Genomic DNA, 14,072 nt, shown 5'->3' with positions numbered 1-14,072 from the left:
TATTCATGTTGACATCCGAGAGGCTCCCAGAAGACCTGGAAGAAGCTACTGACAGAGGCCTAGAGTGCCTGACAGGCATCTGCTACAGTCCAGAGGGAGATGCAGCCCCTTGCTGTCAGAGTCTTAGGATCCGAGGTGGAGGTCAAAGCTTTGGGAGAAATGACAATATAAAAAATGCCTCTTGGATCAGAAGAGTGCTTCAGATCTACAAGAGCCAAAGTAGATCTCTTTGATCCTACTCTGCGCCACACTCTTAGAGGGGGTTTGAGCCTCTGGAGAGGAATTTGAAGAACCAGGTAAAAGACCCTTGAGAATTTACTTTTGCAGTCTGTGATAGCCTTGGGGTTAAACCCCCTCACAAATGGAACAACCCGACCGAATATGCTTAGGCCCAACACCTAGGCTGTGTGCATCAGAATGAGGAATTTATATCCGCATTCTGAGCACCGTTTAAAACCTGCTGGTTTATCAGACACAGCTGAGAAAAGAATGGTACCTGCCTGAAAACCAACACCACAAAAGCCTTAACAGCAAATACACGCACTCAAGAAAAAAAAATGGTTTACCACTTAACTAACTACCAAAAATAATTCTAAATATCTATATATATCTTTTTTTTTTTTTTTTTTTTTTAATACAACACCCACATGCATCAACAGCTAGAAAGGGTAAGAGAGAAAGAAAATGCAGGCAAAGCCCAATGGCAGGACAAGGAAAGAAGGAAGAAATTCTAACCTCACACTGCTAAGGAGGGGGAGGAAAGTGGAGGGAATCAAAGAAAAAAAACACTTATCTGCTACGAAGATTTAAGGATCATAAAGAGTTACGAAAGAATTCCCACTGCTATCCAAAAAGGCTCGAGACTCTACAAACTACGTCTGTCACTGCCAGCAGCAAACAAGATCTGCGGGAGTTAGGCAAATGACAGAGCATTATGGAAAGTGGGAGGACCTCAAGACTTGGATCCTAGTCTGTAAAAATGTGGCAGAGTCAGATCCAAGGGTTGGATCTGTAACCCAACCTTGAGGAGGCATTCAATATTCTTTTACATACTTGTTTCCACTTAAAATCTTACTAGCTCAAGCAAAGAGCATTAATCCAGACATTCCCGTATACAAAAGTAAAGAAAAAACATATCAATTTTACTTGCATCATGCTCTGTATACTTTTACAGCCTCTCAGATCAGAAGCCTAAGCTTACATCCTATTATTTTAAACATACTTTTGTCCAGGCTTTCTTCTCTTTTTACACTGCAGTGCCTACATTTCTTACAACTAAAGAAGAAAAAATTAATATCTCTACAACACACCAAATTAACTGAAAATGCTTTTCTACATAATATGCAGTATACGTCATGTGTTAAAATTGTTATACTTAGTTACCTCTTTCCTTTTTCCCCTCACCTTAATGTTCTTCCAAATATTAATGACATGAAGTAGGGCATATGATTTGGAGTCCCCTGCAAGCTTAACAAAGTAAAAAAAAGTAAAATATTTCTAGGTCTTTCTTTTTTCCGCCATATTTCACAACTCCGATTGATGCTTTGTAATCCCACATTTACTCAATTTCCAAGTAACTGATTTTCTTCCTGTTGACCTCCATCCCCCCAACTCCAGTCTCTGGTTCATTTCCAACATATTCCTAGCTCTTCCAGTCAATTTTCTTTCTCTCTCAAGGATTTTCCTTTGGGACACTGGAAAAGGTTTCACTGGCATATTTAGGCTATGAGTTCTATTATCATATAAACAAGAGTCCCCCTCTGTTTGATAGCTCACTTTTTGATAGACAAACTTTTGCATTTCCTCCTTAGTATGTTCTGCATAAAATAACGACTTTGACCCTCAGGAAAAAATATTCTGAGGGTAGCTGGATTCAGCAGCTTGAATCTGATACCTACATCTCAACATTCCCTGATTGCTGGAAAGAAATGTACTCATCTTCTGCCTGGTATACAGTGAGCAATAAATGCCCCAAAATACTATCTTCAACCTTCAGTATTTTATTTCTTCTCCCACAGTTTTTTCAGAATCAACTATTTTTGCAGCTAGGATTGCATCTTTACTATTAGAAGTCTTGGATGCTTTCTTGTGGACAGGTATGGAGCATACAAATGATGTGCCCTTTCTGTTAACTGTTGTAGAATATCAGTCTGGTTGCTCATTTGTGTTTTCATAAAATTAATACAGTCTGCTCCTTCCAGTTTCTCTGCTACACCAGAAAATCATAGGTTTTCCCTATGTGCTCTGTCTTTTAAGTCTACCATTTTTTGGAACGTCTCTTCTTGAGCAGTATCATACTCAGCCAGCCTTTTCTCCATTTTGACCTCTGATTTTTGCAGTTTTTTCACCTTATCTGGGTACCTCTCTTTAAAGCTTCTTCAATTTTTCCAGCCGTTTGTTATTTGAATTGATATACTCCTTCAGTGTTTCATTTACTTTAATCAGCTATGAGCACATTTGACTTATTTTTCTTCTCTACATCATTGGAGGTCATGTCTTACACCAAAATTGAAGGTCAAACTCTTGTTTGCTGAACAGCTGGAGGATTCTTCCCAGTCAGTTACTTCTCTTCAACTTTTGTGGTTGATTTTCTTTTAAGGTCTCTAAATTTCTTCATTGCTGGTATCCAGGCAGTGCAGTTACTAGCCAGTAACTGAAATTTACCCCAAAAGAAAAATTCACGATCTCTCTTTTCTGAGTTTCTGTTTTCTCACTGGGAGAGATGAAATTAAACTGTTACTCTGTGCAGCTATCTTGTACGTCCAGTCCTTTTGTGAGCCCTGATTACCACAATACTATCTCATATCAATGACTACAATAAAGGCTCCTTTTAGTGAATGCAGTAGCAGTTTAGTAACACTAACACTTTCAATCAGCTAAAAAAGGGGCTTGTTTTTTTTATGAGCCTTCACCTTTTTTAATTATCGGGACCTTTATCAGACATGACCATAAAACCTTTCGTTCTGGCCTCCCAACTGACCCATTCATTTATTTTCATGGTGACAGTCCAGGCCCATTTGTTCTCCTCATGATGCAAGACCTCAGAGACCCATTGATTCCATTCCAGAGGTGAGTGTGTGGCACTGAGAGTGATGCCATCAGACCAATAGAGTAAGGCTTTTTTTTTATACTCCCAATTATCTTCCTCATGTTTGTCACTTCTGCAATCACTTACTCTAGAGGATCATCCATGCTTCCACATTTATTAACCTCTCTGGTTGTACAGCTCATGGCAAATGTAGATACATCGCCCTGGCCCATATGTTGCATGTCATATATATCACTCTCTTACATAAGCTGCCAGTACTTAAGCAGTTTAGACCACTACCATCCCTTTATGATGGTTGTGCAGGCACTGGCTGCTCCGTCTCACCCTCTGCATTTGGCTCATTCAATATGAACCTGAGACACTAGCTAAAAATGAACTGCCTGCTTCCTAGTTAGAGCTCTACAAAGAAGCAATGATTTTAACTCTTGACTTTGATATTCGTATATCCATACTTATTAAATAAATATGTCTACAGTTTTTAAATACAGGTAGACCTTTTCTAACAAAATGCTCTATTCACTGACACAGTCAAAAATGCAGACATGAATAAAAAGAGATTGCATGTAACACTAAGTACATAAATCTGTACCTGAGGATGACCTAAATGGTGAATATGTATCTGACTGTTTATCTTTCCTGGATATCCAGTAGTTGCAAATAGATTTTCATTGGCTCTTGACCACCTAAGAAAAGAAAAACATAGTAAAAAAACAAATAAGCCCATATTACAGTAAAGGACAGGGGTATGCTAGGGATTAGAATAATACACAGATCTGTACATTGGACATGTCCAAACATAAAATTAATCATTAAAAGCAGCTAAGATACCAGTTTTGTTAAAGAGTCAAATAGAAAAAATGTGAATTGCTGTTTTCATTAGCTAAGTCACATATTTATTAATGAGAAATCCTTAAACTCCTCCTGTAATCTTATCTTTCCTTATGTAACTGCAACCCATATACTCACAAAGTGACAATGTTTTTTTGCCAAATCAGTCAGAATCATTTTGAGGTACTGTTAAACAAATAAATAACATAATTAATGTCAGAACTGATAAAATACTCTTACAGGTTACAAAGGTAACAAGTATGGCTGTATTTTCTTCCTTTGTCAATTCAAAAATAACACAATTACAATATAGTATATGAGGTAAGTGCCTGTCATGTTTTAACTGATCTACAAAATAACCCTTTTTGCTGTGGCTAGGACTGAAGTCCACCCTCTCTTCCATTCCAATCAGGCTTCTTTTTTCTTGAAACCACCACACTTGGACTTGCACACATTATGGCAGTGCATGTTGGTTTAGATCAAAATTAATTAACTTAGTGAAATATTACATTACTTTTTATTGGTGAGAAGAGACACATAAGTTTGTATTACATGTAATTAGTACCAAACTATAGTTATTATTTATACAATTTTAAAGTGCAAACTGAATAAACCTTGTTTATCTTCAGTGCCATCATATGTTACCATGACTTAACTGTTAAGGATCAAAAAAGCAATGTCACCACTTTGTTGTTTCCTTATTTTCTTGAGGTGATATTGCATATTATAGGTGTAATACAAAAGCCATATCACCTCAAGTGTTAGAAATCAGCATGTAAACTTTAATAGCTTGGTTTGCTCTGCAAGATACCACTATAATGATGCACAGGGAATACTTAAGCAGTATGGAACAGATGAGGACTAGAGCTACTTAAATGTTAGCATTTAAAACAGTAGCATAGCTAAGGCAGGATGAGGGGGGCAACTGCCATGAGTGCATAGTGTTGGGGTTGCAATCAGATGTTCCTGATCTTTAAGCCACTATTGTATTTGCAGTCAAAATTGAGTGCCGTAGCACTCCGTGTGTAGTCAACTTTCTCTCTCTCTCTCTCTCTTTTTTTTTTTTAAACTAAAACCTGAGCTCTGTAACCCACTGTGCAGGCAAGATATAAACTGTAGCAAATTTTTGCTACAGTTTAGACCATACACGAGCACTACAGTGCTCAGGTTTGAATGCAACAGAGGAGGGTCTGGGGTAGGGCACAGAAATGGGACCTGAAAGTCTGGACAGGAGGGAGGGGAGGCATTTTGTGCAACTGGCCACTTGGATGGTTGGTATGCAGAGATATTTTTGCTCTTCAATGGAAGTGCTGGGGGAAGGGGGCATGAATCTGTAATAACGTGACTGCTACAATATAACAATCAGTTTTAATACAGTAAAGTGCGCTGTTTTTTTTTTTTTTTCCTCAAGCAGAGGGTTTGGGGCACTGGCTCATGTTAGCGGTACAGAACTCTTCTGATTTAGAATGTCATAAATGGCTACACTTATGTAAAGGCATAAAGGTCTTGGGTATCATGCAGCAGATGTAATACAGACCATATTTCAAGGCTAGATAATATATATATATATATATATATATATATATATATATATATATTTCCAGTGAAAGTGTATGCATACATGGTTCTTTAGTATTGCTCTTACATTTTTGCAGCATTATGAATTTTACATAACTTGGCTTTTCCACCTCATCTGAAAAATGTGTTTTTGTGAGGCATGTGTGTTGGGATACTATGGCAGAATTCCATGTTTCAAGTTCTTGGTGAACGCATGTAGACTAAAATTTATTTTTTTGCCCCAGGATTATATTAGTTTAATTACCCCCCCCCCTTTGTAAACTCAAAGCATACATTTGTATTTGTGTCCGTTTACTGTCTGCCTGTCTACTTACTAGGTAAGTGAATGTCAGGGAGGACGGTTTTAGCTACAACCCAATCCAAAGCAAATGAAAATCTAAAATATATAAAATTTAAGACAGAGTAACAAATCGAATGAACTAATGGTATGACTCACACTTGCCACTCTATGTTTAAACAATCCTGCTGGAAGTGAGAGTAATTATATTTGGTCAGTAAATGCCACGCTAATTACCTGTCCAGATTTTTGGTCACATGTACCTATTTCTCAAGAGCCTTTGTCCAGACTTTTACTATCTGTAGGTTGATAGGAATGCCTACAAGATGTGATGAGAAAAGACGACTTCTAGTTAGTGGACACTGCTTGTGCAGGACTGCAGATAAAAGAAGCATTCACTCCAGGAACAAAGAAACCCTATCACAAACCTACCAAGTGTCAGCCATGCAGCTGGGGGAGTCACATGGAGTATTTTCTACTTCAAGGTTTTCGTAATAGTGGCCCTTGTGTTGGCAAACAATGTAGTTACAAAAATAAATACCAAATAAAAGCAGTCTGTACTGAAAGTGGTTTCCACCCACAGCAAATCAAAGGAATTTAATATGGGGACTTAAGGACTAATGTGCCAGAAGGCATTTATTATGCCCAGTGAAATCATCTAGGCTCTCTGAAAAAGTAGGGACATAAACCCCAGGAGAATCACCACATGGAACTAGATATACCAAACTGACGACTGAAGATGTTGAAATCTAAGATGGGACAGAAGAATCTCAGGCCTCATTCTAAAAGAAGTGTGGCCTCTTACTGATAAAGGATCTGCATTTTTCCCAAGAACTCTGCAGGGAAAGCTTAGACTTCTGAGTAGAGATCGTTCTGAGGGCAAACCTAAAACCTGTAAGATGTCACCAACCATGGAGAACCCACTGATCATTTGTAATGGTTCTCTAAACAAAACAAATTTGCAGCCCACCCCACGCCACCCAACACACACATGCACACTGATCACCCTAGAGTAATGCCAGGACTTGAAATGCTGGACTGACAGTCATCCTCTTGGAAGTATTCAACTGGCACCACCAGGGATGGCAAAACTTTGCGAATTTTGTGAATCTTAAGGCCCTTTTGGATAACACCTCTTCTCTTAAATGAGGTGCCCAAGTTTGACTACCTCAGTACCTTTCTGAAGGTTGGCAATTTCAAACACACAAGTTTAAGTCTGCTGCCTTGGCCACAGCATCAGCACAATCCACGTTAAAGCAGGTCATGAGGTACCTAATGTGGAAGCAGTCACAGACTGTCTTTATTACCTCATCATAGAGCTTAGACTGAAGAAGGGCAATAAGTTTCTCCAGTTCCTGATCCACTTGGAAGAAATGGACTGTGGACAAGTGAGAAGAACAGATGAAAGATCTAAGCTTCAATGAGGTACAGGGCACGCACATTCACTTGTCTAATCTGTTCAAGGTTTTAGACTTTTTATCCGAAGAAAAAGTGACAGACTGATGATTTTCTCTGGGTCCTGTACTGGTCAACCAAGATCATATAAGAATTCACTCAACAATGCCAGGGTCAAGAATTTGCTTCATTCAGCAAGGGCTTATAGAAGGTAGCCACATTTTTGGGGACCACAGGAACAGAATACTGGTGCATACTGGTACTTCTATGGCTGCATAAATGGCAAATCATTAATGGGCTTTAAATGGGGAATAAATTATTTATAATGTTTGTATTAATGCAGGTGGTATATAGTAACTGCTGGTCCAGAGAAAACTATGAATATTTGAAAATAATGGGGAAAACAAAAAAATGTGTTTTACATGTGTTGTCCAACTGTGATGGCCTTTATTACTGAGGGGTTATCATGCAGTTTGTTGATGTTACACCTGGTTGATGTTCTCCATGGCTTTAATTTTCAACCGAAGACAGGGTCGATTGATCACTGCAACAGCTAAGATGGATTACATCAGCTACAGCAAACCAGTGGGGGATTCACTGTGGTTGTAGCTGTGCAAATGAGGAGTCTGTACATTTATATATATATATATATATATATATATGTACACACACATATATATATATATATATATATATATATATATACTACATATATATATATATATATATATATATATACATATACATATATATATATATATATATATATATATATAGCTATACCTATATCTATACATGTATATGGATCTACTTCTATTTCCTGAATGGCCACTTCATCAAATGTCAAAACACTGAGATGAGGTTGCAAAAAAGGTAATTTTATGAACACCCGATCACCGTAATTTAATGCCAGGAAACTAACCACTTGGCCACCATGCTGAACTTTGCCACCTTCTCTACTACACTGCAATCTCAGAGTTGGTATATTTAGTTGGGGAGGGTGAGGGGGGGTGCAGCCCACCACTTTAGTGGGTTTGATTTGCTTCAGTTTAGTTTTAAAGCACTGGTGGCCAAGTGGTTAGTTTCCAAATGTTAACTTATAGTGATCTGGGTGTTTATAAAATTACCTTTTAGGCAACCTCACCTCAATGTTTTGTCATTTCATGAAGTGCCTGTTTGGGAAATAGAAGTATGTATATATATATATATATATATATATATATATATATATATATATATATATATATATATATATATACACACACACACACACACACACACATATATATATATATATATATATATATATATATATATATATATATACACACACACACACACACACATATATATATATATATATATATATATATATATATGTCCCCTCTCTCTGCTTAAAAAATTAACATGAAACTAGATCTGAGTTATCTGTGGGAGCGAGGCAGTATAGTTAGGATGGGAGGAGCTCTAGCGTGTAAGCTTTAGCTTTCTAATGGCTGAGTCGATTTCAAGGTCAGAACTGAAACCTATAGGTTTGATGAAGACTGAACAGACAACATCAGATCTTTCCCTATGATTGGATCTGATTATGTCGGCAAATCTGCAGGCAGTCCCACGGCTGCAGATCTATTCATGTAATCAATTTCCAGGAGGCCCATACCTCCTTCAAAGCAAGGGATATATAATTTTGTCATACAATGATTTTTACATATCATTCAAGAAGTGTGAAACTTTTTTTTTGTTTTTCTCTCTAACTGAGCTAATACCTTTTGGAGCCAGTCAATCACATCAAAACTGTAAATTAAAACCGGGAGATCAATTTGGTTTATAGCTTGACTTTATTCCTAGATGTCAGGGATGTTTTCAATATTAGTTTTAGTCTTCTAAAGTATTCTTTACTGAGTTTTATTTGCATTTTTTCATGTTTTATTGCCGATCTTTCATCGATTCACAAATGTTTATACACTCCTTCCTGCTCCAGTTTCTTTACATCACATTCCTGTTCTAAATTGATATTTTCTTGGTAATGCAACTTTCCTGCTTTAAATGGTGCTTTTGCAAATTTATCAAGACCCAATGTCATTCTTATATCATCTGACAAAGTTTTAACCAGTTGCTGTTATGCTTTCAACACCTCATCTGATGAACTATATAATTTTAAGCCATCAACAAAAAGACGTGAAATCTTTAAGCAAGTTTATTTTCTGGAAGCCAAGTTATAACCAATACCTAATATGTTAAACAGCTTAATGGGTTAAAGGCAAGATAAAACAACAATGGTGACAAAGAATCACCTTGGAATATCCCCTTTTGAATTTGTATCCCTGGGATAATGATTTCCCCTTGATCATGATTTAATGACAAAGTGGTTTGTCACTGTTTCATGGTCACAGTAATCTAACTGATCAATGTAGGATGCATCATATATATCGGTAAGCACTCCTTTATCCATGAATGTGCAATGCTGTTGAATGCTTTTTTTTGTAATTTATCTATGCCATACTTAAATTGTTCCACTTTTTGCATTTCTCCATTATGAGATTATTAATAAATGATCCTTTTTCCATACAACTTTCCCTTGTTCTATTACCACAATTTTGTTGTCTTCTAAATGAATATAACCTCTGTTTGCATCAGTTCCAGTATATAGTTTGTACATCATCAAAAGGCAAATTATTGGTCTACAGTTTGTATGCTGGGTTATAGTTTCACTGTTAAGAAGGAGCATCATTTTTCCTGTTTGTCAACCAGGTCTGTTCGGGATGTGTATATAAAAAGTTCTTACTCAAGGCTAAATCTTCATGTAAAAATGTTAATACTTTTAGCCAGAGGTTAGGTACTGCATCAGTGCCTGGGGTTTTCCATTTAGGAGCTTTTCTTAATTTTTATTTCTCTGGCCATTACTTCACCCCATTTAATATCCTTTACATTTGGACTTCATCCCACTGTATATCCTTTACATTTGAACTTCTTAATGTTTCTTCTACTTTCATCCATTCAGCATCTTTTCTATGTTCCACAGGGTCTTCGGAGATATTTCTCCAAAATGTGCGCATTTCTTCTTTTTTTTGGTGGTGTCTATATTACTTTTGCTCTGTTTCTCATTCTCTATAAAACTTTTTTGGATCATCAGAAAAAAAGAGATTACTTTGTATTATTTTGTACTTTTCCTTTATATTTATCTGCATATCTTACAAGTTTGTCTGCCTGTGCTAACATCCTAAGCTTATTATTTGCAATAGTGTGCAATACATCTGTGCGTTGCTTTTATCACGAATATCTTTATAAGTATTTTTGTTGATCTGTTCCCTCTTTTATACTCTTCTAACAATGACACTTCTTGTCTTGCTTTATAGTTTTCTCCATTTGATCCTCCCATGAAAGCATTTTCTTTCTTCTCTTCCTTTCCCTTACTGCTCTGCACCGTTTCGTACGAATATATGTTATTAATTTTGCTGCACAGTAATATACCCTATATATTTCTGTTATATCATATGGATTTCTTTTTTCCCCCAAATATTTTATTGAATTTTCTAAAATTAATATATTTTCATAACTTTATAAATACAAACTTTTAATACAAATTAACAACAATTTTAACAATATAAAATATCAAAACAACTATTTACATGGGTGTCTGTATTTACAAAAATGACTCATGTTTTTCCATTCAAAGTTCATTTCATGAGGTATTATAATCATTTCTCTTTAGTATTTCAACCACTTTTTGCCATGAATTGTAATAATATGTAGTCCTTTCTCTTCTACTTCCGATGGTGTTCATTTCCATTCGTGATACATTTAATACGATGTTTCTGTATTCTTTAAATGTCGGAGAAGTTTTACTTTTCCAATTTGTTGCAGTAGTTTTTTGTGCAATGGCTAACAGTGTCCATAAAAGTGAAAACTTTGTTCTAGGAACACATTGAAGTGTGGGAGCATTAAACAAAAATCAAAGATTTAGATAAACAAAATGTATCATTAAAAACTGTAAAAAAAAATATTTACTTTATCCCAGAATTACTTAAGTAAATGACAATCATAAAACATGTGGTACCAGTCACCTTTCAATTTTATTTTACATCTGGAACATGAAATAGATTGTTTAAACATTAGTTCCATTTTATGTGATGTTACATAAGATCTATGAATTAATTTCCATGTAAAATGCTTCCACTGTAATGAAAGAGATGTTTGATTTGTGGAGAGAAGTATTAATTTATTATCATTAGGAAAATGATTATTGATTGTTTTATATAATAGTCCCAAAAGTTTGCTTTAAGATATAATTTCATTTTCTTAATTATTTTGTAAATGTTTGACAAGTGACTGTTTCCATAACAGTGTTGCTAGGGAGACTGTATGTTCTATATATTTAAGTACATTCTAACTGTTAACTGCATTGTCTCTAATCTGTTTAAGATATATTGCCTTATATCTTATATAGACACAAATCATTCTCAAAGTCAAATGTGCTCCTTACTCGTGCCACTGTCAGAACTTTCCCAGATTCTAACAATTGATGCCAATAAATCAATCCATTTTTCCTAACAGTCTTGATTGCGTCTATAGCAAAGGTTTTAATTTTCTTCTGTTTACATGCATAGTAAGAATGACCAAGCTATTATGTGTGGATTTCTATTCATAAGGCTTTTGTATCCATTTAAAATTTATTTCATGAATTTTCAACTTTATTTTTTATTTTATTTTTATTTTACATTTGTTGACCGGGATAGTCCGACTAGATGCATGGCCATTTTCAGCGGAGGCCCGGGGAGAAAAGCTCCACAAAGAAAAAGAGTACTCACATTGATTTACATACAGATAAATACACATTCATAGGATTTATACTTTGTTTTGGTTTAGATACATTTGCCAACAGTGTGATTTAATTACAACTCAAAATGCAATAATGTAACTATAACTAGTTACAAGATCCTAGCACTTATAGAATACAGTCAGACAATGAGGAACTTGATTACTGTAGTACCAGTAGAGATAGAATACGGTGGATGTTGATTTATAATTATTTGAAACTTAGAAAACAAGTGTAGCGCCTAGTAGGTACAAGGGAGTGGGTTATAGGATGTGTCAAAGAGGACTAGTCTGGATTAATACATGGGCAAAGCCAATGAGACTTAAAAAATTGTTTAAGATTATTTTTAAATTGACAAAGGGAGGTAGTGAGTCTTAGGTTATTAGGGAGGGAATTCCAAACCTTTCCTATAGCATTGGCTATTAACTTGTATGCTTTTGATTATTTTCGGCAAAACATTCCCTCATCATCCAAAGAAAATTGTTTGATACCATTTCTGCACATTGTGATGGCCATATAAGACCGGACTTCAACCATATTCTTTCATGTATTTGTTTCCATCTGGCAAAAAACAAAACAGTATTTATTCATAATGATATTGTTTTTAGGATACAGGACAGTGCATACATCTCTATATCTGGACGACTAATTCCTCCCTTTTCCCAATCATTTAAATGATAACTCATAGATGTACTAGGTTTATTAGGATACCATAAGAAGTTTGCATTAATTTATTAAATTGTTTAATGTAAGATTTAGAGAGAGGAAGAGAGAAAGCTTGTATAAAGTAATTTTGGAAAAATAATCATTTTAATTATATATAGTCGGTCTTCCATTGGAAAAAAAAAATAATTTATTCCATCTCTGTACGAGAGTTTTAATATTATTTAGGATATTGGTATAGTTTACTGTAATTATTTTATCTAATACATTTGTAAATGTAACCCCTAGGTATTTCATTTTGTTGTCAGTTGCTATATATGTAGAAAAATCTGTATCAAAATCTTTTTTACTAGAATTTGTAACATCTTTGCCTTATTTTCATTAAAGTCCCAAGAACCTCTGAAAATGTTCAATTGAGTTTAATACAGCTCTTATTGAGATGCCATTATCTTTCAAAATTAGCAGAATATCACCTGCAAACAGCTGAACTTTTATTTCTAAACTACTGTCCAGTTGTATGCATTTGATATTTTTATCCATCCGAATACTATTTGCGAAAGGTTCAATGACTATAGCAAACAATAATGGAGGCAACCAGCAACCCTGTTTTGTTCCCCAAGTGATTTCAATAGATCCAGAAAAGGATGATCCAATCTTTATATGAGCTAAAAGATTTTTCATAAAGAGGTTTAATTAACTGTGTATATTTTTTGAAAATAGATATTTTTCTAAAACTAACCACATATAACCCCAGTGGACAGAATTGAAGGCATTGTCTACATCTAAACTGGCTGTAGTCATGCTACTCTTTGTAAGATTAATATAATATATTAAGGATATGATTCTTTTAATATTAGCCTATGTATTTCTGTCCTTTACAAATCCAGTTTGATCTTCGTCTATTAACAATGGGAATAGCTGTTTAATTCTTGCTGCATGTATCACCATGAACATCTTGCAATCTATATTTAGTAAAGATATTGGTCTAAAAGATGAACATTCACTTGCATTTTTATCTGGCTTCAAAATAGGTGATATTACTGTATTTTTCCAAGAAGAAGGAATATTTTTGCCATCTTTTACTAATGTAAACACTTTTAACAATAATGCTAATGCTTCTTCAGTTAGTAATTTAAACATTTCTAAAATCATATTGTCTATGCTCCTGGCTTTATTTAGCTTTACATTATTGATCTGAGATTTAAGTTCAGTCATTGTGATTATCTATTAACTTTATACGTTCATCTGATAATAGTTTTAATATGTTTTCTAAAAAAAGATAAACATGTTTTGGGGTTTTATTTTTTCTTCTTGGTTAATGACTAAGAAAATATAATTTAAAAGCCTCTAAAATTCCTTCTAAATTTGATATTTTCTTCTTAGTTTCTGGAATGTATATTTCCTTTACCTGATTTGCTTTTATAATATTTTTAGTTTTATTTGCTATTCCTTTCTGATTTCTAGGA

General features: G+C 34.9%; 1 protein-coding gene across 4 annotated transcripts in view; it reads right to left on the bottom strand.

The window, feature by feature from the left end:
* Nucleotides 1-14,072, bottom strand: part of NUP37 (nucleoporin 37) — a 1,368,290-nt gene that overhangs the window by 36,797 nt on the left and 1,317,421 nt on the right. For all 4 annotated transcript variants that reach the window (XM_044087745.1, XM_044087744.1, XM_044087747.1 and 1 more), the window contains one exon: nucleotides 3,639-3,732. In XM_044087745.1, coding sequence (XP_043943680.1) covers nucleotides 3,639-3,732 — 94 coding nt within the window. The remainder of the gene's footprint in view (nucleotides 1-3,638; nucleotides 3,733-14,072) is intronic.

Source organism: Protopterus annectens, chromosome 11.part0 (assembly GCF_019279795.1).
Source record: "Protopterus annectens isolate FY-2018-M chromosome 11.part0, PAN1.0, whole genome shotgun sequence".
Classification (NCBI taxonomy): domain Eukaryota; kingdom Metazoa; phylum Chordata; order Ceratodontiformes; family Protopteridae; genus Protopterus; species Protopterus annectens.
This window is presented reverse-complemented; position numbering and strand designations above follow the sequence as displayed.